The sequence below is a fragment of the Accipiter gentilis genome, chromosome 8 (assembly GCF_929443795.1).
Source record: "Accipiter gentilis chromosome 8, bAccGen1.1, whole genome shotgun sequence".
In the NCBI taxonomy this organism is placed as follows: Eukaryota; Metazoa; Chordata; class Aves; order Accipitriformes; family Accipitridae; genus Astur; species Astur gentilis.
Genome location: NC_064887.1, coordinates 11,906,161 through 11,929,411, shown reverse-complemented (window position 1 = coordinate 11,929,411; position 23,251 = coordinate 11,906,161). Strand labels below are relative to the sequence as shown.

The following is a 23,251-nucleotide window of genomic DNA, read 5'->3' as shown; positions in this document are numbered from 1 at the left end:
GCCTATTCCTGGCGACCTTTGGGAATTTAAAATTGGCTAATCTTGTCCACCACACTATGAATTAGCCTGCAATGCTGCGACATGGCGTAAACATATTAGCAAGCTCTCCTCTGTCTTTATCCCCACTTCTCCCCCAAATAAACAACAAAACCCAAACTCAAACATGGCTGAAGTGCAGTGCAATCAGCTACTTTTTTACTAGGTGGAAGGAATTAATTTCTTGTATTATTAGTACACGCTGCACAGACAGCAAAGACTGATCATCTGAAGAGAACATTATGGGGAAAAAAACATCAAATCTCACGGTCATTTGTGGGCTGAAGTGATTTAAGAAACACCCAGTATAAATCATAGCTCCAAGAGACAGTTTCATTTTTCTCTGCAGTTCCACCTTTCTATTTCTGAGGTCTTTTGGGTTACAGCTGTGCCAGTTTCCCTGCATTTCCAGATGCACAATATAGGCTGCTCAAAGACACACAATAATAAATGAGCAGTTCTCCAAGAAAGCAAAACTACTCAGGACAACACACAAAAGACTGGAAGGAAGAGAAACAAAACACAAGACACATTCAAAAAGGTCAACTTAAATCTTTTGGTTGAAGAACATAAAAGCTATCAATCAATCACGAACATTTGAGCTCCCACCAAGGATCACAGCTTTGACTGTTCTACCTCAGCTATTTAATGGAACCAGATGAGAGTCTGGTCATACTGCCCTGCCCATACCTTTTTCCAGGTCTTACACTTGGTTTCTGAGCCTGATCTCCAGGTAAGGAGTATAGCAAGAGCTGGCATGCACTGAGAGAAAAGTCAAGTCCTGCAAAGCTGCTTCTGTTTGCTCACTGCAAGATAAAAGAAACCGCAGAGAAGAAAAACAACAGCAAAGACATGGAAGAGCTGTATTGTAAAATCAGTACACGGCAACAGAACGTTGGACATCAGGGACAAGGAGACAACATGGAAAGCAGAGAACAATAGGAGACAGGAAGAAACAAATAACACTCAATGTAAAATTCTGATCTGTGACACCTTAGTAAAGCATATCAAATTCAACCATGCTAGGATTTCACCTTCAGTACTTTAAATTAATCCATATTTACTTTCTGCTATAATGTGGCTGTCCCAAAGGCCAGCCTGGAGGCTTTCAGACTTGTAGATGGTGGGCAAAAAAAACCCAAAAAACAAAAACCCAAAACTAACAAGCCTCTACTTTCCTCCCTTCAAAGACACAAAGGCGAAGGGGGTAACATCTCCCATACAAGCTGAGCAAAACAGAGGCAAACATTGGATATCATTACACCACTAACAAGGTGAGCCCCTGACACAGTCAGACAGGAATGTTGTACAGAGGTTGCTGTAATAGGTGGGATATGCCCGCATATGGCTGACATGAGCCGAATCCGAGAAGTCTACAGCTTTCACAGAGATACCGAGCTGCTGCCGGGCATCAGCCATGTGCTTAACTTCACTGGCCTTGATGATGGCATCGGCTTGGGAATAGAGGTAAAGCTCAGGCCACCGCGAGGGTGCTTTCAGCAGGGCATCATAATGGCTCTCGTGGATGAAGCGGGTCAATGGGTACAGCAAGATCCGCAGCACAACAGCTGTAGTAGCAAAAGCTAATAAAAGGAAATACTTGAGCAGCACATTCATGGATACCAAGACAGTCGCCAAGGCACGAAGGCCTCCTTTCAAGTTTCTTCTGCCAGGGGCACTATCAAAAATGGTGCCTGCTACTTTGAGGTTCTTAAACAGCTTGTGAGTGTGGAGCACCTCAATGATGTAACGGTACAGCATGACACCACCATTGCTAAAAACATGAAAAAGAACTGGTCTGTTTTCAACAGTGTAGTCAAACAGCAGCTCCAGGAGTTGCCTGGCTGGGGTCTGGAGGGACCTGATGCCAAAGGTCTCAGAGAAGAATATCATCCTCCATGGGGCCGTGTAGCGGATGACGGTGCACCCCTAAGAACAGAAAGAGACCCCACACACATTTAGACTGCTGTAAATTACATGGAGCAGGCAAGCATCAGTACAAAGAAGGTGAAAATTTGGGACAGGTTTACAATAAAAACCACAGGGCCGGAAGAAAGTCTTTAGTGTCAATAGCCAGGCACCAATATGAACAGGATTATATTAATCATAACAGTATACAGTATTATGAAAAGGTTTCTACAGTAGCAGAGGCCTGGATTTGATGATGTCCGAGAACCTTTCAAATCTTGTGCTAACTGGCACAGCCCCTGGGGACGCTGCCACCCAAGCTTTTATGAGGATTAGTCTTCAACCAGGAAGAGAAAACCATTTCCCTAATTCACAAACCTTCAGTATCAGCCATTTTGGCAAGAAGGGCCTGCTCTGGTACACATCTAGTTCATGACATTGAAACAAACATAAGAAGGAGGAGGAACTTCTTCCTGTCCTCCAGTAGTTTGCAGCTTGTTTGCAGCTGTCTCTAAGACTCACCCACAATCAACATTGACATTATTTTCATAAACCTTTCTGAAATGCTCCAGCTGTGCAAATGAAGAGCACTGGTTCAGAGATTCAGAAGGCCTGAGCAATTGTCCGTACAGTCAAGGCCTTACATTTAGGTGTAGGCTGAGAAACAGGATCTTGGAGAAGTTTCTAATAGAGCAGATGGAACTACATTTATAAATGCTTTCGGACTTTTCTATCATCTAAACTCACTGACATTACACGCTGACAAACACAAGGCAAAACCACCAAGACAGCCCTCCCGCTCAGAGCTCTCTAAACAGTGAGCGAGGAAGAAGAGGATATCAAGTTCTTAAAGTCTTCTATACTGTCTCGCCATGCTTGCAGCGCCTTCCTCGTTAGGGAGCTAAGAAAACCTTTTCTCCCCTTTCCCATTCCTATCACTTTTCTGATAGAGAAGTATTTTCAAAAAAGTTGGCATGCTGCCATGTAACGTGCTCTTCATCTGCTCAGCAGCATCTCTTAGTCACAACAGTCGCTTAACAATTAATTCTGACTAGAACAAGCCAATTCATGACTCTTGCACTGGATTACACGTTAACAATAGACTTATTAATGCACAAACTTTGCCACTTATAGCTGAAACAGATTTGGATAAATACAAGATCCTTGTACGCTGACAAAAAAAAAGTCTAATGTTTCTCTGGGTCCCCATACTACAAGCAAGGGTCATTGCAGTATAATACAGTATTAGAAAGGAAAATATCATAACTTAGGGAAGTAGCAATCGGACAGACCTCTCCCGTTCAAACACAAGGAGTTCCTAGTGAGCAGGTATGACTACCATAGGATGCCTGTTTCACAGACAGGATAATATTAATTTGGATTACAACATTTAGATGAATCATCTTCACAGGAAGGGAAAGCTAGAGGAGCGACAGATACTGACGTGCTCTGTTAGCCCTCAGCCTGGCCTCACCAAGACTGTGCTGTGACCTATTAGCAAGCAGTAAATGCATAATCTTTCCCCGCATGTTTAACTGTTTGGAAAGCTAACACAGTTCATGTCATTCCTGAATAATCTCACAACTTTAAAAGCCTTAAAATACTCCAGTTATTCACACAACAGCAGAAAGTTTCTCCAAGGAAGTATTTTTGTCTCAGCTGCACGCACAAAGATGACATCAGCAACTGTTAGATAACGCTGCCTGGGCTCTGAGAGACAAGGAGCTTTCAATGACAAGAAAACTTGCCACTCACTCACAATGACACTTCAGCCTGAAAGAAGCTTTAGAGCAATTTTATCAAGATGCAGAAAATAGGTGGTTTCTCAGAGAGCTGTACGGCAATGTCATGAAAATATAAATAAGCTACTCACTTTCTGACTGTAGATTGTGCTGTATTTGGCCAGGTATTTGTCCTGGCAGCCCGCCCACCCTAGAAGGATCACCACAGGCTGACCATCTGCATGCCCTCTCTCTGTACCGCTCTCTGAAACAAATCACAAGATTTAAAATAATTTTCCTCCAGTCCACCAGAGTCAGAACTTTCAGCAACGTGCCTGGTGAATAAAGTTTAAAGGTAATGGTGAAGCAGGTATTAGCTTAATTTCTCAGTCAGTTACGAATACTGCCTCATCCCAGTTTCACTATGTGAGTGAGCTCAGTAAGACAGCACAGTTTCAATCCCTGCAGCTTCCCAAAGCTCTCCACTGATGCAAAGACAGCAGCGTGCAGATCTCTGGGGGGGAGGAGGGGGCTGGGCGGGGCAGAGACCCCTTCCTCACTCCTCCTGGAAGCCGGGGAGGCATCAGAGACTGCTGCCCACTTCCAGGGGGGAAAGGGAAGCGTCCTGCCCTGCCCTCCAGGAACTACCAGACATGTTGTACAGCACAAGTATCTCCACGGCTTCCTCCCCCCATACCGTGACGGGTCCCCCAGGCCCGGTGTCCCCCCCCCTCCACCCTCAGGGCTCCCCAGGCCCGGTCCCGTCCCCTCCCCTCCACCCTCAGGGCCCTCCCAGGCCCTCCTGTCATTGGGCCCGGCCCCTCCCCCGGCCCGCTCGCCCCCGCACCACGGGCCTCCCCCGGCGCCAGCTCCACCGCCGCTTCCAGCCCGCGGGCCCCCATGGCCGCGCACTCCCGCCTCACACCCCACCGGCGCTTCCGTTCTCCCCACCGGAAGCTCCGCCTCCCCACCCCTCTCGCAGCCAATGGGGAGGAAAAGCGCCCACCCGGCCTCACTCTCCGTGCCCACCCCTACCCGCCTTCCACTTCCTTAGTAACGCGCCCTTAGCACCCGGCCCCGGCTGGGCAACCGGCCCACCCATTGGGCCGGGAGGGGAGCAAAGACGAGCTGCTATTGGTTCGGCTACGGTGTCAGTTATCCTGCGGGGTATCCGCCCCCTGGGGGAAGGTGAGAGGGAGTGAGGGGCTGAGGCGGGCGCTGCTGTTAGGGGGGTTGTGGGACCTGGGGGGTCGGGATGAGGGGAATTGTAGGGCTTGGAGTGGGGGTCGCAGTCAGGGGGGCTGGGGGTTAAGGTGGGCTTGGGAGCTGAGAGGGGTTATTGGTCCTGAGCTGGGTGTTTGGGTCCGGGGGGGCGGAGGCGGGGGCTGGGGTGGGCACTGGGGTCAGGGAGCGTGTGAGGGACTGTAAGGCCTGTGGTGGGTTTTGGGGTGTGGGGGAGCACAGGGCCTGTGATTGGACTGGATCAGGCCTGGCGGGATGGTTGGGCCTAGGGCAGGGAATGCTGAGGTTGCAGTGGATTAGGAGTGTAGGAGCTGGGAGGGACATCGGGGTCTGCAGGGCCTGGCTGGGCATGAGGGGAGTGCAGGAGCTAGGTTTGGGGTTGTGGCTGGGCTTAACAGTGGGGCTGGGAGGCAGGACATGTAGGTGAGAGAGGGGCCGGTGGGACTATGGGTCGATAGGGGCTGGGTAGAAGACATTGGTGTACACTGAGGAAGGTGCATTGTGTGTGAGGATGGTTGTGGGGGACTTGAGTTATGCCAGGGGAGGGTGAAACCTGCTAGGGAAACAGAAGCTCTTAAGTTTTGCTTGAGGCTGGGCACAACCTTGATATTGCAAGATGCAAAGGTAACACCAAGTCACCATCACTCTGTCCTTCCATGAGTCCAAGGCTATCAGTCCCTGGCACCTCACACTCAGACTGAGGCTGACATAGCACCAGTCTGCCTTTTGATCTCAATCTGATGATTTAGCAGCACTCTGGATGTAAAGAACTGCTGAATTGCCAGAGCCAGTTCCTAAATCACTTGTGTTTTTCTTGGCAGGAATAAAGCACTGCCCTGACCAAGCCTTGTTTTGATTATTAGGTCCAGTGGACTGGGGTGGCAGCCCAGCACAGTTGAGAGCAGAGTTTGAAGCCAACAAATAGGAGTTACGTGCTGATGCTAGCACTGACAAACAACTCAGGCAAGTCATTTAACTTCCCTGTGTCTGTATGTTCCCATATGTAAGCTGGTTCATAATAAAAATACTCATGTACATTTTCAGGGTACTTTGCAATGTTGGCTTAAATACTACTACGTCAGCAGATGCTGTTATTATAGCAGCCAGGGACAGATACCACTGTATCCTCAGAAGCCTCGTGTGATCATTGTTTCAAACTCTTCTCTCTTTTTTTCGCCATTGATTCATAGGCAAGCCCTTTGTATCACTAAAATCCTCACGTCCAGGGGCTGGTGCTGGTACTTCTGAATAGCAGGGGGTTACTGCAGCTTTATAATAAAAATAGGATAGCATTACACCACCAGCATCTTAAACATAAATATGGAAACGTTAATTTAGAATCAATTTTGGGATGTTTCAGACTGTAAAGTTCTTTTAACTAGATCTCTGTTGAGGACAGAGGAGCACTTTATGGGACTGTAAATTTCATGCAAACAGTCTCTGTGAAATACAGATTCCCCCTACACACTAGCTGTTCTCTCAATATCAATCATATGCCTTGCAAGTAATGTTTCACAAATATTCTGTAAATCACAGGAAAATGCTCGCAATAATGTGAAATATGACTTTCACTTGACTGTTTCACCAGAGGCCCCTAACAGGCCATTCTCCTGTCAGCACTAACATTTGTTATGGCTAATAACATTTTCAATCACAACTATTTTGGGAAAATGGATTTATTTTAAACCTGCTTCCCCGCAAAGGAGATCCTGAAAACGCCCTGCCAAGGACACATACTCCTTACAGAGCACAGACCGTTAATTCCCAAATGAAATTTCATCTCATCTTAATTCTCAAATGTTGTTTCTTAGCCAGCTTTTTGAAGATTTTGTTTGTTTGTTTTCAGGCAGAGGTACATGTTCACCTCTTGGTCATTGTTTTCAGTCTAGTTCACATAATAGCAATAGAAAGTTACTTTTGAGCAGGTGTCTTGGGAATATTCTGGAACCTATTTGGAATTTTTCCTCCAGATTCTAGGAGAAAAGGCTTAAGAACTTTGTAGATAGGAAATTGGTAATCTTAGCAACTTGTATTACATTGAAGGAAACTTCTTATTCTGAAACCCAATGATTTTGTGTCATTTTAACTTCTTTTCTCTTAAACCAGACTTTAAATAAAATATAAAATGGTGCTTTTCTTATGTAGAAAGGCCAAGAACTATATTAGGCAAGGTGTGAATTCCTTTCCTAATATCAGGCTTGCTGATACAGCTTGGTGGAGGACAACACACCTGTGTTAATGCAGCTGTCTGTGACCTTGTCCCTCTTTCTGCATCTGTGTATGTACACAGATACTGATGTTTAACTGTGAGGCTCCTTGAGATTGGCCAAACGCATACGTGTCAGTGGAATTCTCACCTACCTGAATGAACAGAGAGCTTAATCCTCTGACGTTTCATCCCCCTACTAAGTGCACCTTCACTTTTGTCAAGCTGTAATAGGGGATATCATACTGAGCTAAAAGTCTGACAAAGAAATTTGGCAAAATACAGATTGCTTTATTTAACACCTGTGTGAAGGGATGGAAGGAAGTGCTGGCAAGGGATGTTTCTGGAGCTTCTGTCTTCTTGCCTATAGTTCTTATAATTTCAGGTTTTCTTAGATTGTTTAAAAACATGCCATAGAAATTAGATAAGAAAAAAACAGAGCAGATGTCTGTCATTCCAAAGGGTCCCAAAGCACTCTCCCGCTGCCAAGGCCAAGCATATCTTCTTGGAGTGGATGTGGGCCCTGTCCAAATGACTATCACTCCATCACGTGAGTGAGGGCATGCTGCGCTGCTGTGCTAACAGGCATTTACAGCCCCCTTGACCCTGTCACTCCCCATAAATCCATACCTATTTGTGCTCTCATTTCACCCTATTTATTCTCTGGCAGGTCAGATATGAGATGCAGTGTTCATATCATGAGGCTAGCGAGAAACCAAGGCTGGGGTAATGGGTAACATCAAAATGACTTTATTAACAGAGCAGAGAAGAGAGCTCCTGTGGTGAAGCCACCTGCCCTGGAAAATAATCTCAAGTCTGTCACAGATTCATTGTGCAGCTTCAGACACACCAGGAACTCTCCTTTTGTTTCAATTTTCCTATCTATGCAATGAGTATAAAGGAAAATGAGATTAAATTAATGGCTAGTAAGTACTTTAATATTATTTGCCAGAGATTTTAAATGTGATTCTGGTGGTAATTCCTTGGTACAGACTTCTTCTATCTTCAAAGCCCTTTTTTAACTTCTTTCTCACTTTAGGCAGAAGAGATCATGACTTCTGTCAAAGAGCAGGAAGCCATCAGGAAGCTCATGGTTTTCTTGCAGGAATGGGATAGTGCCCACAAAGTTGCTCGAAGCCGCATCCTGGACAACTTCATTGAAAGCAACAATGGCAAGACAGAACCAGAGCTGGAGCTGGAGTTCTCCCAGGGAGCCAGCTTGTTTCTGGCTCGCTTAACCGCATGGCTCAGAATGACGTATCTGTTTCCTTGGACAGCTGGAGGTGGTGTGTGGTAGTGGGATGGAGAGGAAGGCAAAGTTCTCTACCAAAAATTTGTTTAAAGAATCAGCTTCTGTATGGAGACATCCATATCCAGCCATGTTCTGCAGGGTTCAAAAAAAGCTGGCTATCTAAAGGTGGAACTGAAGGGAAAGCCATGTAACCTGTCTCTCAGGGACCTAGAACTAGTGGTTTTTCGCATATTGGGATGAGCATGCTGGCTCTGCCTGTCTGTGACAGGAAGGTCCATGCTTTCTTGCAGAGAGAGTACCCAGTTCAGACCTTCAGATTCTCAGAGGCAGCCTGGGGGACACCATGTTGGTCTGTAAATCTCTCCTTAGTCTTGTCAAACAGCTACATGTACAGCACGTGCCTTGACAAGCTGCTCAAGTCCATTGGCATCTTCCTATCTGCTGCAAGCGGGTGAGTATAGAATGTCACTGTGTGAGAGGTCCTGTGGGGAAGGCACACAAGGATGAGGGGGAGAGCAGATAAAGAAAATAACAACTCCTTGGCCATCTTTTGCGAGGGCTGTGTAAGCATTTCAGGCAAGGCAGGCCCCAGTGAGGCTTGTGGTAGGGATTTCAAATGCTCTCAAAACCAAATCCACTGCTTGTGCATGTCTCCAGAGCCACCGGGCCACTGGCAAAATGTGGAAGGTGCATGGTAAAAGTCTGAGTGCAGAGACAGGGCCTTCTCTGCCTGTGGTTCAATATCTGAAATGTAGCACATGGTAAAATAGGAGCTGGTGACCTGCTGGCAGCAAAGCCTTTGCGCTCCAGGCTGAGCCTCCTTGTGTTCCCTTCCCGGGCACCTGCCGCAGCAAGGCAGGATGTGATGGTTCCCAGGAGCACGGTGTGTTGACAGAGGAAGATGGGCTCCAAGGCAGGTGACACTTTTGGCTTTGTTCCCCCTATCCTTGCAGACGCAGATATGTTATTGAATTTCTGGAGATTGGAGGTGTCTTGATTCTCCTGGAAATACTAGGGCTGAACCACCTGAAAGAAGAGGACAAAAGGGAGTCTGTAAAGCTGCTGCAGCTTGTTGCAGACACTGGCAGGAAGTATAAGGAGCTCATTTGTGAAAGCTATGGTAGGTGGCATGTCCATCCGTGCTTTTTCCTAATTCAGGCAAAGATGTTCTCCCTGACCTCTGGCCCCCGGGGCTGCTTGCCTCGCTGAACCACTCCCTTCCCTCCACCTGCCGGATGGCAGATTGCCACAGTGTTTCTCTGGCTAGAAGGAGTTCAGAGTCTCAGCTATTGTTGAGCGGTTGCATTTCATCCCCTCTCAGTTTTTAATGAGCTCGCTTTCTTTACAGTCATTTCTTTCGATGTGATATTGCTATCCTGCTGGTTGCAACTGCTCCAGTTAAAACCACAAAACAGTTTCCATTCTTCCCTGCAGTGTTCACCTACTGCAGACTTTCCCAGACTTCCCCTCTGGGGATGGGAGGGTTTTGCAGCTTGTATCTTTTGAAAGAGCATTACAAAATTTTTTTCTCCTGTTTTTTCTCCTGGGCCGTAGAAGCCAAACCCCATTAGATATTCTGTAGTTCATATTACCCGTCAGAGGCTATGGGGCGATACCTGCCATCACAGCTTGCTCCAAGAGAGATGAAGCAGCAGGATCAGCAGAGGAATCCTTAGCAGCACTGTTGGCATTCCGGTGCCGGAGTCTCTGCTTGTATAAACACCCACAGAAGGGCCTTGGCCACATACTCCAGCTGAGAATTTTGCCAACTGGTTTTCCAGTTGGTGCTGTGGCTCCTGACAAGGACAAAGAACTTTTTTCCTGGCTTCCGTTCGTTGAGCCACCCTTTGAGTGGGATGTAATGCTGGGTTCTCTAGGGGGTGAGACTGAACCAGCTGAGATGGGTGACCCAGACTCATCCAGGCACACGACTTGGTGTCTCTTTCTCTGCACAGGGGTGCAATCCCTCACTGAGTTCTTGGCCACTTCCAACTCAGCAGAGGCTCAAGAAGACGTGCAGGTTCTGCTGGACTCTTTGGGCCGCAGCAATCCCAAGTACCAGAATCAAGTCTACAAAGGCCTCATCGCTGTTCTGCCGTGCGCCTCCCCCCGTGCCCAGCAGCTGGCTCTGCAGACGCTCAGGGGCATGCAGGTGGGCAGTGGGCCTCGCTGGGGGCGAAAGGGCAGCATTAGCTTCCCTGTCCTGTGCCGGTCTCCCTGGCATTGGGGGCTACAGTGGGCAGCCCCAGTGCCTGGAGGAGGACAACCCAGACTACTCTGTGAAGACTGTCCCTGTCACTCTGCCCTTTTTTCCCCAGGACGTGGTGGGAGAGGTGCCCTCTGTCCTTGTGGAGCCTGTGCTGGGCGTGCTGTCCTCCGTGCAGCTGGAGGTCCAGTATGAAGGTAGAACCAGTCGAGCCACCCTGGGCAGTGGTTGAGGGGGTCAGCAGCAGGCTGGGGCTGGTCTGGGCAAGTGAGGTGGGGGCATAGGGAAGGGCGGTGGGGAGCCCCCCCAAAGCCCCCAGGACTACGGCCGTGCTCGGCGCTGCGGGCTGTGAACGTCTCATTAGCATGCGGCTCATTAGCATTCGTCTTATTTGCATACCCAGGGTGCACCGCGCATCGGCGGCGCGGCCCCGGTAATATTGTCCGCATCCGCAGGTCCCGCCGGGCCGCTGGGGTCCGGGCGCAGGGCTGTGCCCGTGTGCGCCGCCGAGAAGGAAAGGGACGAAGCGGGGCGTCGGGACCGGGCAGGGGTCGCCGTGTCCTACGAAGGGACAACCGGGGGTGGCGTGTCCGCGGGGAGAAACAGCGGCATACTCTGGTTTCTCTTCAGATCGTATAAATCTTTCGCCTTTTACTAAAGATTTCCGTGGAGAGGAACAGGCACGAGTGTCGAAAAATTTTTTGAGGCTCCATTTCGGTGGAGCTGTCCTTTACCTGGTTAAAAACAGAACAAAGTCAGGGCCGTACAGAAACTGCTAGCACTAGCAAGCTGCGAGGTTTTCTCTAGTGCGCCCGGTGGAGCCAGTTGGAGTCCGATCTGGCTGACGGCCCGGCGGGTCCGCTGCTCGGGCCGGCTCGCACCGACCCTAACCCCGCCGGGGGCGGCCGCCTCGCTACCCGTGTCTGGTCAAGAGGGGAGCGGGCGGGGGAAGCCTCGGGCCGCCCCTTGTCCCGGGCCGGGCGGTGCAGCGGGGCCGCTGCCGGGCGGCGGTTCGGGCTCCGGGAGAAGCGGTTCGCTGGGGCCCGGCCCCGCAGCGCTGTCCCCGGCGCTCCAGCCCGCCCGGGGCCGCCGCTCTTGGCGCCGCGGGGCTCCTGCGCGGGCCCGGCCGCTACCGCCCGGGGCTCAGCGCCGTGCGCGGGGCTCGGCCGTCGCCGCCGAGCTCCGGTCCGCGGCGGCGGGGGGAGCGTACGGCGGCCTCTCCCCGGGCCGGGCCGGGCCGGGCCCCGCGGGGACCCCGGCCGCTCCGCCCCGGCCCCGCCCCGCGCTGCCTCCCCTCCGCCCCGGGCGGGGCGGGCCGCCTCGTTAGCATGCGGCTCATCAGCGCGGCTCCGATTAGCATAGCCGCGGTGCAGCGCGGGTGGGCGCCGTGCCGGCCCCGCTGGACGCCGCCGCCCCGAGCCGGCGTGGCCGGCGGGCTCGGGCCGAGCCGGGTTGCCGGTAGCCGGGGGGCTGGTGTCGGGTCGGGTGGTGCGGCGAGGTTCGGGTCCGGGTCCGGGTCGGCGTGTGCTGTGGGGCGGCAGCCGGCGGTGGGCAGGTGGGCGGGGGGCAGGCGTGGGGTTATACTCTGGTTTCTCTTCAGATCGCATAAATCTTTCGCCTTTTACTAAAGATTTCCGTGGAGAGGAACAAGCACGAGTGTCGAGAAATTTTTTGAGGCTCCATTCCGGTGGAGCTGTCTTTTGCGTGGTTAAAAACAGAAATAAGTGGTGGGTAAGAGCAGGTGAACATTGAGGTGGCGGTTGGCGGTGTGACAGTGGGGGCGGTAGGGAGACCCACCCTCGCGGGCGCTGGGGACAAGGGGGATGGCTCCTCCGAAGGCGTGTCCAATTTAGTATCAAAATCCATCGGTTTTTATAGACTTTCTCTGTCAGGTCGTTGTTACATAAGCTCTTTACATAAAAATGCATTCTATGCTCGCTCTTAAATTTAACCTTTATAATGATTGGTCCTTTGATTATATAACCTTATCAATATTCTTATTTAAAAACATTCGTTGGTCAATTGCACTTAGCTCTACTCGTTAGAACCTTTGATACTCAAATCGAGATGGGAAGGGTAAGGGGGTTTCCAAGCATAACTGGCGTCCGTGACGGTTTCCTTAGCTTCTTAAGACAAAACATAGAAAACCCAGTAACTTCCTGGTGAGGTTTCTCTGGTCAGCTATTGCAAACTTTAACAATGTTGAGGTTCCTACAGTCACACAGAACACAGTTCCTAAAGTTTCTATGGCTACATTTCAAACTTAACAATCCTATACATTATGCTTCACAATTTCACTTCTTAATCAAACCTAACTCTTCTATGTGATTACATTTTGATTTCTTCAACAGAGTATTTGTAACGCTCCCCCGCCCGCTCTTCCCACCGCCTCATTAGCATTCGGCTGCTTTGCATACCCAGGATGCACCGCGGCTCGGTCCCCGCCCCGCCGGTGCTCGCCGCCACCGGAGGCCGGTCCGAGCTGTTCGGGTCCGCGCGGCTGGTGCGGCCGCGGCGGGGACGGGGTCGGGGGGCCGGGACCGGGCGGATGGGGCGGGCCTCCGTCCGTCGCCTTGACTTGTGGGGCTTGGGGCACGCATGTGGTTTGCCGGGGGCGGGAGGACGGTTATACTCTGGTTTCTCTTCAGATCGTATAAATCTTTCGCCTTTTACTAAAGATTTCCGTGGAGAGGAACAGGCACGAGTGTCGAGGAATTTTTTGAGGCTCCATTTCGGTGGAGCTATCTTTTTCGTGGTTAAAAATAGACTGGTTTTGTAGAAGAGTGGTTGAAACTGTTAGCTTGGTTGAAATTCTTACGACAATTAAGGCGAGATGTTTTCGTCTTGCCGGGAACGCGTCTGAAATGCGAGTAAGTTCCAGTGCTGACAGGTACTCCCCTCTCCTGCAGCCGTCCAGCTGCTGAAGGCCCTCATGGCCCTCGAGGTCCGGCCACTCCTGCTGAAGGGCCTGGTTACACTACTGACTCCACCGAGGAAGAAAGCATTTACCTTCTGTGATGAGACCATCAAAGGTAAAAGAGCTGACCGTGGCCTCTGAGTACACAGCAAGCCATGGCCTGCCAGGACAACCAGGGGGGTGTTTCTCCCAAGCTCCCTCGTCTCCTCCTGCAAGGCTCAGCCATCGCCCTGACTCGTACTGGAGGAGGTGCAGGGGGCTGCCGCCCCTTGAGGCAAGGGACACTCCAGCAAGGGCTGCCCGGGTCGAGGCAGTGCTTGCCTGCAGCACTAACCCTAGCGTGCAGGCCTCCAGAGAGCCGCTGAGGTCTGCTGGCAAGGTCAGTGAACAGTTCCAGCCCCAGGTGTTTCCTCCCCCCGACTCAGCAGAGCAGGCCGCAGTGGCCCAGGCTCTCTGAGCTGTGTCTGTGCTGCCATGGGCATCACACGCACAGATCCTCACAGGGTACTACATATGATAGATACATAGCCACAGGGTTTCCTGTTTTCAGGTTTTCCTGAAAAAACATCCTCCTTTTATGCTAGCAGTGTAACGCCACCTACCCTCCCTTCTAACATCTGAGAAGTGTTTCAAAGCATCGCTCTCACCTTCCTAATGTTCCTCATGCAGATCCAACAGCACTTTGCCTGAGGGAGCCTGTGCTGGTGTATATTCAGCAGGCAGCTGCCGCAAAAGCCATTGGGTAAGAAACTCCGGAGGAAAATCTACAGGAGCATAAAAGGGACTTTAGAAAAGTGGCTTCCTTTGGGTAGGAAAGGACCGGGATGTTCCTCCCAGGGAGCATTGACCCGTTCACCTCTGGCACTGCTCTCTAAGTACCCCAGCTCTGCGAAGACTCTTTGTACTAGACTGGTCAGAGATGGGGGTGTATTCAGGAATAGGGTAGAGCCGCTGCCTGCAAGTAGCAGTTCTCAGACCCTCCCTGCTACTGACTCTGGAGCTGGCTTGAAGTTTTATTTATAGGGATGTGTGGAATCCCATCTGCTCCAGCCCTGTGTGCCTTCACAGTGTCTCCTTTATGGCTAGGCCTGGAAGCAATGTATGCATCCTGCCACAGCACAGGGCTGAAGGGTGCTATATTGCTCACGGCCACTGTATTCTCTACATAGCTGGGAGACACAGCAAGCAGTGAAACACTGTTATTTAACATCAGCCACCCAATGGAAGAATCTAGTGCCTATGACCGACCGCAGAATCCCTAAGGAAATTCAGCTTCGTGTGCTAAAATTGGTTCATTCAGTTCGTTCATAATTTCCTGCAATGTCCACAAGGTAGTGCTATCAGAACACTTTTCCTGCAAAAGCAGATGACAGAAAGCCGTTGGTGGATGGGGAGACATACTAGAGTGTCTTCCAGGGATGTGCTCACAGAAGTAATGGTAGTGATGGTTGAATCCTAGGGGTTTTGTGGTCACAAAAGAAACTTGCTAGACTTTAATACACACAAGGAAGCTCCTGCCAATTGTTAAACTGGTTCTCAGCAAGCTCACATGTTAAATGATTGCTAATCCCATGCGCAGCCAAACATTTCTTGTTTATTTTGAGACTTTCCTGTCTGTTGGTGCCACTAAGGCTGGGTGGGAACACATCATTTTCCATTGGGCTTGCACCAAGAGGCCCAGACTCAATTTGTTGTGTGCTTCTTCCCCCGTATGGGGTAGGGGCTGATGGCTTATCTCATTGCAGTGTATTAGCCAAGGAGTCAGCAGAAGTGGCTGAAGAACTGATCCAGCTGAAAGTGGTACATGGCCTGATGGTTGCTCTGGGGAACCTGGATCACGTGGCCAGCCAGAGACATGCCAGCATCTCCCTGGAGGTAAGCAGGGTTGTACATGGCAGCGGACATCATAGCACAGGGTCTGCTCCCTGTGCACCTGAGCGGAAAGGCTCATTACACTGGGGGGGGGGGTCCCCCTAATGAGGCACATTAACCCTGGCTGAATGCCAGGTGCCCACCAGAGCCGTTCTAATAACTCCCCCCTCCTCAGCTGGACAGGGGAGAGAAAATATAACAAAGGGCTCATGAGTCGAGATAAGGACAGGAGAGATCACTCACCAATTACCATGACAGGCAAAACAGACTCAAGGTGGGGAAAATTAACTCAATTTATTACCAATCAACCAGAGTAGGGTAATGAGAAATAAAACCAAATCTTAAAACATCTTCCCCCCACCATTCTTCCCAGGCACAACTTCACTCCCAAATTCTCTACCTACCCCCCCCAGTGGCGCAGGGGGACGGGGAATGGGGTTTACAGTCAGTTCATCACATATTATTTCTGCCGCTTCATCCTCCTCAGGGGCAGGACCCATCACACTCTTCCTCTGCTCCAGCGTGGGATCCCTCCCACAGGAGACAGTCCTCCACAAACTTCTCCAATGTGGGTCCTTCCCACGGGCTGCAGTTCTTCACAAACTGCTCCAGCATGGGTCCTTTCCACAGCGTGCAGTCCTTCAGAAGCACACTGCTCCAGCATGGGTCCCCCACGAGGTCACAAGTCCTGCCAGAAAACCTGCTCTGTGGGCTCCTCTCTCCACAGATCTGCAGGTTCTGCCAGGAGCCTGCTCCTGGGGTCACAGCCTCCTTCAGGCACCCATCTGCTCTGGCATGGGGTCCTCCGTGGGCTGCAGGTAGAGATCTGCTCCACCGTGGACCTTCCTGGGCTGCAGTGGGACAGCCTGCCTCACCATGGTCTTCATCACAGGCTGCAGGGGAATCTCTGCTCCGGTGCCTGGAGTTCCTCCCCCTCCTTCTTCACTGACATTGGTATCTGCAGGGTTGTTTGTCTTACATGTTCTCACTCCTCTATCCAGCTGCTGTTTCTGTCTGTCTCAGCAACTTTTTTTCTTTCTTAAATATGCCATTACAGAGGCACTAACATCATCACTGATTGGGTCGGCCTTGGCCGGTGGCAGGTCCGTCTTAGAGCCAGCTGGTATTGGCTCTGTTGGACACATGGGAATCTTCCAGCAACTTCTCACAGAAGCCACCCCCGTAACGCTCCCCATCCCACTACCAAAACCTTGCCACACAAAGCCAACACACCTAAGCACAGCAGATACAGGCTTATTCACAAAGGCAGGAGTGACACTTGCTTCAGGAAAGAGCTGTATTTCCCCTCCTGTCTGCCTCCCTCCTGCCACCCACCACACAGAGTGCTGGGAAGCTAATGTTGGCCCTTGCACCTCTGTTCTACCCCCAGGCTTGCTGCAGGTAGCAAGCACAGACAAAGCTAAGAGGCTAACCAAGACAATTTGCCTGAAGCAAGACACTAGCACAGAATTACAAGCAGCCTATTTTTTCCTGCTGGTGCTGGGTAAAGAGCTTTGGCCTGTCTCAGCACAGTGCTCTGCCTGCGTAACAGTCACAAGGGAAGGACCATGCTGTCAGTTGATGGGAAGGGCTGAATGAGTAATAGCTGAGAACAAGGCTGCTCAGGGTGAAAGAGGGTTTACAAACCTACCTGGTAATGCAGAAGGTCAGTGCACCCTTCCTCTGAGCAGGCACCGACAGCAGAAGAGGATGAACTCCCTGGCAACTACTGCACTGCCATCATTTCACCAAAATGCCCTCCCTTCTCTTGTCAATGAAGGTGGGAACTGGCACTGGGGGAGAGGAGGGACCCACAATTTTCTCTTGATGTGTTCATGAAGTCCCAGCAGTAGCACTGTCACTAAAGGAGATGGGTCAGTGACTCACTGGTGTGTGGCACAGGTTATATGGAGCCACATCATCCATGCAGCTGTACCCTCTATGCACACACTCACATCCCTTCTCCTTACACACCAACTCTGTTCTGTTGCAGTATTTTGTCCACACATTTCCCTTTGTGGAGGAGTGCGTAAAGAAGGCACTAGGACACACGCTGTTCCAGCACTTTATGGTAAGCCTGTCTCCCTTAGGGGGTTTATTAGTTGCCCTAGGACCTTGGGCTGTTTTGCAGGAATGTAGGGACTGTCTGTCTTTTCACAAGAAATCCAACCTTACATGAGAGCCCAGAAATAAACAAAGCCACCCTTTGAGAAGCATTCACTTTCAGTCTCAGTATTCAGGAAGATAATTGTTCTGACTCAGCCCCAAGACAGAGCAAGGAGGGATCTCAGACTACTGCTACTTCTGTGACAGTGGGAATGTGATGTCAGAAATGTGAGCTAAAGGGCCATTGAAGCCAGAGGTGACCTGAGCTCCTCCAAATCATGTCTCTCCTGACTCTAGCTCTATATCCTCCTAGTGGATATACAGATTAGTAAGCAATGCTAGGTCCAGCAAGGGAAGGTGGAACAAACAAGAGGCAACATTTTTTTCCTTGCACTCAGGCCCATCCTCCCTCACCCTAAGACACCAGGCAAGGCTAGATAATCCAAGTATAATAAAGTAACATCTGAAGTGGAACAGGACTGCCTTGCTTTAGTCCAAACTCAGTAGGGCATAACAGCCTTTTTACTCTGGATGTGCCATCTTAATGTGATGCAGGCAGAGCCTAGGTACAAGTCAGCTTTGACAGTTCAGAGGCCCTTAGAGCACTCAGCCCCACCAGTACCTAAACTGTTGATCACAAAGTGCCCCAGCTGTAGGGGAGGATCCTGTCTGGGTTGAATTATCCCATCTCTAGCTCCTTGTCACTGCTTGCCCACATCCCATTAAGGTCTTAACTCTTTTGCTGCCTTTTCCAGGACAGTCCTAAGACATGGTACACAAAAATGGATCCAGTCCAGGCTGAAGAACTGGCCTCCAATATAGTAGACATCCCCAGAGACATGGCAAGGATGCAGTCCAGAGGTATGTGCAGAGCTGGGAGCACTGTCAGTTAAATTACATCCTTTACTTTCAGGGGTAGAAGGCAGCTCAGGAAGTAGGAGACTAGGGTGGGGGTCTAGGGAAAAAGGGAGTAACAGTAAAAGGATCCCTTTGTAATCTGATGTTTGTGTAGCTGCATCCTGTGTTGCTGGATCCAGAGCTCACAGGCCTGTCTTGTCCTTTCAGAGACAAGCCCTGGACTGAGCTGAACAAACAGAAAACAGAGGGCAGCAACACATGCTTCCTATCTGTCTTCCCCCACCCTGCCCTTCTGCCTGCTCCTTCCCAGAGGACAGGTTGCATGGGGCCACCTGGACCCAGGTTGCACACAAAGGCCATGGCAGCACCTTGCTGCACCTGAGCCGTGGCCAGCTTTGCACTTCTGCCCTCAAATACAGATCTTGCTGGGCTACTGAACATGTGTATTTTAACGTGGCATGTTAGCCACAGGAATATATGTGAAAAAATGTGAAGCAACATCCTGGGGCTACCTTCAAAGCCTAAGTAAACCCCAATGGTACAAGGGAGTCTCACAGGGCCCCTCCTACTTACCTGATATAAGAGCTGAACCACTCACTACATGCTGAGCTTTGCTCAGATGCAGGGTAGGTACCCTCTAAACCAGCTTCCCCCATGGTAGGCAAGTTCTAGCCAGCAGGATCTCAAAATTAAGAGACAATTTATTTTGAGTGATTTTTATGGACACATTACAAGCGTAAAGACTTTAAAAAGAAACTTCATCCAAGAAATCAGCCTATCTCTACAACACCAGTCAGTCTTTAGGGGCTATTAGACTTTACCAAAATCAGCAAGAAATATATTTTTTAGAGATAGAAGATAATTAAATCCAGGAACATTTATTAATCAAACTTCTTAAAATACTGGGGTTTTTTACAGTTACATATAGTCCACTTTCTTTCTAGAAAAGCCAGACTTGCAACAGTTTTGTGATGTTGCAAGCACATCTGGAAAGGTTATATGTACACTAGAAAACTATACATGTGTATCTAGTTCTATCAGAGGAGACCATTGTCATTAGCAAAGGGCCAGATGCTAGACACATCTAGCAGACTCTCAGGTCCCCCTCCCCAAGCATTGGAGAGGGTGTGTTTCTATCACTCTGCTGAGTGCCCTGATACCAGGCCATGAAGAGAGAGAGGCTGCCATGTTCACTGCCCTCAGGCACCCGTGATCTGCAGACGCTCTACCACATTTAAAATAGGAGTTGGACAAACCACTGAAAAACATGCAATCATACAGAAGACTGCTTGTGAGCCAGGTTTTGCTGTATTTACTAAGGCCTCTGCCGCCTCATCTGCTTGCTTGCTTGCTCCTCCAGTTGCATGGCAGCCCCCAGGGCATCCAACGTTTCTGTGAAGGAAGACAGTGACAGAGTGACTGACCTGGAAACTGAACTCCCCAGCCCAGCTGTCCCCCTCAGCAGGGCTCTGCAAGGGCTACAGAGGAAAGTGAACTAACTGGGCAAGAACCACTCAGCCAACATCAAATCCTGCTGGGTCCCACAAAGCTCTTCAGCTGTACTTGTTCATTTCTACTCATCAACAGCTTCAAGCTTGCAGTTTGCAGTTCAAATGAGATACCACTAATCCAACCATCCCAGAGAGCCAGATTTCCCTGGCCTATAAGGCAGAGAGGGTAGCAGGGCATTTACTCTTACTGTCTTGTCACCACCCCTCCATGGTGAATGGAGGGATACAGCTATCAGGCTGCATTTGAGGTGGGAGGACAGTCAGGGCTGTTTAAGAAAAAAGTCACTGTTTCATGTTAACAGTTCATTTTGATGCCACGGTTTTCAGCCTCATTAAAATAAAGCCTCACAGCCCTGTTTTTGAGGCAAAGACTATGCCAGCTGTAATGGCTCAAGTAGCAATCAAAGGCCAAGTTATTGCAACAGTGGCAGAAAAGTTACCAGTGTAGCTTCCCCTGTCCTAGTCAGGCAGTCTACCTACCCAGCACTCTGTTGCCATGTGTCAGCCAAGTTCCTACATCTGCCTTGCTGCCTCTCTACCGCCACTTCAACCAGCATGGTCCAAAGGCAGGCAGACAGTGCTCAGGGAACAGGCAGCCAACATCCTCCTGTACAGGGCTGGGAAGTCTCCAAACTGGGTCAGAACTGAACAGTTGGAGGGATTTTGTTGCACATACAGTAATACCCTATACTAAGGCAAAGGCATGCCAAATGCAGGTGCTGGCAGACCCTTGTTATAAGTGGATAGGTATTAAGGCCTGATTGATATCCATGAAAACAGGAGTGGAAACAGTGGGCATACACCTAAGAACCCCTAGAGTGTGGCACTGGGACCTGTTTCTCAAATTCTAGTTTTTGGCCAAGACAAAAGGTAAACTATATAACCAACTAGCCAAACATACTTCAGCTCATCTGCTCTTGGTGGATGTTGCATTCTGCTCAAGGGAAGGCAGTTTTATATGGCAGGTGCAAAGCAAGCAGAAGTTACTAGCCAAAATTTTACTTTGGAAAGTGCAGACAATAGGACATATCAGATCTGTCCCTATGATCACCTAGGAAAGTGATCCAAACTGTAGGCTATGCAGAAGAACTGGGTGCTCAAACCCCCACAGGTATGCTGGTGTTACTTTCAGGTCTTTGAAAAAAAGATTAGTGGCAGTGCTAGTCAGAGACAGGCACTAACATACCTCTGACACCAAGAAATTTTCTTGAGCTTGCCTCTACAAAGAGGTTAGCGCTGCTCACAAAGGTCTCAATATCGTAGTCTGGTTGCTCCGTGATTCCCAAGAGGTAGTCAAGTTCAGTCATCATTCTCTATATTTACAAGGATAACAGTGATGAGAAATTGACTTTCTGGAAATTCAATTAATTTCTTCAAATCTGGCACTTAGAGCTAAGCTTCTACAGACCAGTACCAGTCAGTGCTCATTAGCAGCAAGTAGAGGTTGCTAGCTGGAGGGGAAGGGGGACCAGCTGGCCACAAGCACTGAAATGCCCCAGTTTAACCAGCAGGGCAGGAAACAACAGGAAAAAGTTGGCAGTGAGGATAAACACCACTGACAGCATCTTGCAGTACAGCCCACAGCCTACCCAGCAGCACTTGGCTTAGACAAGGCAAGGTGCTGTCAACATGTAGAAGGCAGCCTGGGCTGGGCTTGCCTCTTCCACATACCTGTCTCAGGTCTCTAAGCTGTTCTACAACCTTCTCCTCCCGTTCACTAATTTGAGTCATAGCCTCACGAAAGTTGAACATGTGGGGAGAGATATCTTCCTCCTCATCCTTGGAGAGCTGCAAGAAACAGCCCAAGTAAGAACAGCAAGTTGTTCCCAGCTTTAAGATCTGTTCAGTCCACGACACACACATACATTGTGACCTGAGCCTTCTCCGCTGGTCTCTGTTTCCTCATTCTCAGTCTCCATCTGATTCTGTGTTTCACCACCTCCATTATGAGGACTGAGCTCTTTCACTCTGCAACAAGAAGAATTGTCACTCAAACTCTTCTTCCAGCAGTTTTTGGGCTACAGCATCACAAAACAGCTACTGCAATCAATCAGTGCTCAGCAAGAAACATTCATCTACACTTAAAAAGTTGCACATTACCACCTCCAGAACAAGCTCACAGGGGCAGAAACCCCAGAGGGCTGTGGGAAGGAAAGCTGAGAGATGTTTGTCTCCATGCCCAATCTAGGACCTCTCCTGGAGGGAAATGTCCAAGTACACAATGCTAATTGCCAGCAATGCCTTTCACAGAAGCTGTCTTCCACATGTCAGCTTGGTCTGTCATGACCAACTAGGAGAATTTAGTATGGAAAGAAAAGGAGTAAAACTTATTTTTCGCAGAGACCCACTGTGCCAGAATAGGTCTATAAGGATAAAAGCCATGGCTGATGACATGGTACTAGAGGTAGATGTCAGATACCAGCTGGTCATTTCATTGCAGTTACTGGAAATATGAAGCTGATGTGAGTGAGTTTCAGCCTAATACCTACTTTCTTATAGCTTGAACTTTCCTTGTGCACTGGCTAAGAACCCAATAGGCCCAACTCAGGACTGGAATCTTACTGAAGCACAGTAAGTCAGATGTTGCATTTTGTCCTGTATTTTCAGGTGAGCAGGAATGACTTCCACCCGAAGAAAAAAAATGTAACTTCAATCCGAACCAAAGCTGGGAATCTGTCAAGATTCAGTGTTCCCAAATGCTTATGACATGAATTACCATACATCCTTTCAGAGAACGGAGTGCTTTCCAGGAAGGAACCAAGCAGCCTTTTGTGAACTAAATGAAGGAAAGCTACCAAACCTGAAATGTACAATTGTCGTCTTGTTAACCTATGGCAAAAGTCAGTCATCTTTTTACTTGTCACCTCATTGGAGAGATGTAGAAGCATATAAAGCAGAGACCAGGAGGCACTCACTGCTCTGTCACAGGGCTTCCAGGTATCAGCAAAACCCCCAGGGAAACCTGGGACTCAGTCCCTGCAAATCTACTGTACCCTGCAGGTACTCAAGGTCAGCCATGGGGCACTCAAAACACACACTCCCACCCTCTGCTTCGAGGCATTTGAGTTCTCCAGGTCCTTCAGATTTTGCACAAAGTCTCCAAGGTGCCATACCCTAATTAGTTCATATCAAAGTCCATCAAGAACACCAAGTGTTTTGTGTCATCTGTAGGGCCATGTCAGGGACACATTCTTGGCACACCACTTACAAATGAGACCCAAAGTACTACAAAAAGTAAAAGGCACAGGGGTAACCATTCAGGACAGAGTAAACTCCTTACAAAAAAAACCCAAAACACCACACAAAACAGGGCAGCTTGAAGTCTAGCATGAGAGACTCCTCTGAGGAAAGAACATTAATCACAGAGTTTAATCTCTATTATGTCTCACACAGAGAACACCCAGGCTAGTTTCATA

General features: G+C 49.5%; 3 protein-coding genes and 3 non-coding genes across 10 annotated transcripts in view; 4 read left to right on the top strand and 2 right to left on the bottom strand.

Moving 5' to 3' along the window:
- Positions 1–574: 574 nt before the first annotated feature.
- TMEM53 (transmembrane protein 53) lies at positions 575–4,607 on the bottom strand. The gene is made up of 3 exons (XM_049808790.1): positions 4,513–4,607; positions 3,818–3,930; positions 575–1,965 (listed from the first exon to the last, which is right to left on the bottom strand). Exons 1-3 carry the CDS (start codon positions 4,565–4,567, stop codon positions 1,303–1,305), a joined length of 831 nt encoding a protein of 276 aa, XP_049664747.1. The 5' UTR covers positions 4,568–4,607; the 3' UTR covers positions 575–1,302.
- Positions 4,608–4,817: 210 nt separating this feature from the next.
- Positions 4,818–22,692, top strand: ARMH1 (armadillo like helical domain containing 1). Of its 3 annotated transcripts, XM_049808642.1 has the most exons (13): positions 4,818–4,853; positions 5,771–5,874; positions 8,157–8,370; positions 8,748–8,816; positions 9,319–9,485; positions 10,321–10,517; positions 10,684–10,768; positions 13,481–13,603; positions 14,158–14,230; positions 15,234–15,363; positions 17,354–17,431; positions 18,222–18,327; positions 22,443–22,692. In XM_049808642.1, the coding sequence occupies exons 3-13, from the start codon at positions 8,165–8,167 to the stop codon at positions 22,454–22,456; spliced, it is 1,248 nt and encodes a 415-aa protein (XP_049664599.1). In that variant the 5' UTR covers positions 4,818–4,853; positions 5,771–5,874; positions 8,157–8,164; the 3' UTR covers positions 22,457–22,692. The 3 variants fall into 3 exon arrangements, with proteins under 3 accessions (XP_049664599.1, XP_049664601.1, XP_049664600.1); XM_049808644.1 differs by lacking the exons at positions 4,818–4,853; positions 5,771–5,874 and adding an exon at positions 7,948–8,039 and having other exon boundaries at positions 8,153–8,370; XM_049808643.1 differs by lacking the exons at positions 4,818–4,853; positions 5,771–5,874 and adding an exon at positions 8,061–8,088 and having other exon boundaries at positions 8,125–8,370.
- Positions 11,182–11,296, top strand: LOC126042413 (U5 spliceosomal RNA). Its single transcript, XR_007507142.1, has one exon. It is a non-coding gene; the product is annotated as a U5 spliceosomal RNA (small nuclear RNA).
- On the top strand, positions 12,152–12,266 carry LOC126042423 (U5 spliceosomal RNA). Its single transcript, XR_007507152.1, has one exon. It is a non-coding gene; the product is annotated as a U5 spliceosomal RNA (small nuclear RNA).
- On the top strand, positions 13,200–13,314 carry LOC126042424 (U5 spliceosomal RNA). Its single transcript, XR_007507153.1, has one exon. It is a non-coding gene; the product is annotated as a U5 spliceosomal RNA (small nuclear RNA).
- KIF2C (kinesin family member 2C) overlaps positions 19,072–23,251 on the bottom strand; it is a 19,112-nt gene continuing 14,932 nt past the window's right edge. For all 3 annotated transcript variants that reach the window (XM_049808639.1, XM_049808640.1, XM_049808641.1), the window contains 4 exons: positions 21,701–21,803; positions 21,507–21,623; positions 21,022–21,148; positions 19,072–19,716 (listed from right to left, as the gene is read on the bottom strand). In XM_049808639.1, coding sequence (XP_049664596.1) covers positions 19,640–19,716; positions 21,022–21,148; positions 21,507–21,623; positions 21,701–21,803 — 424 coding nt within the window. In that variant the 3' untranslated portion in view covers positions 19,072–19,639. The remainder of the gene's footprint in view (positions 19,717–21,021; positions 21,149–21,506; positions 21,624–21,700; positions 21,804–23,251) is intronic.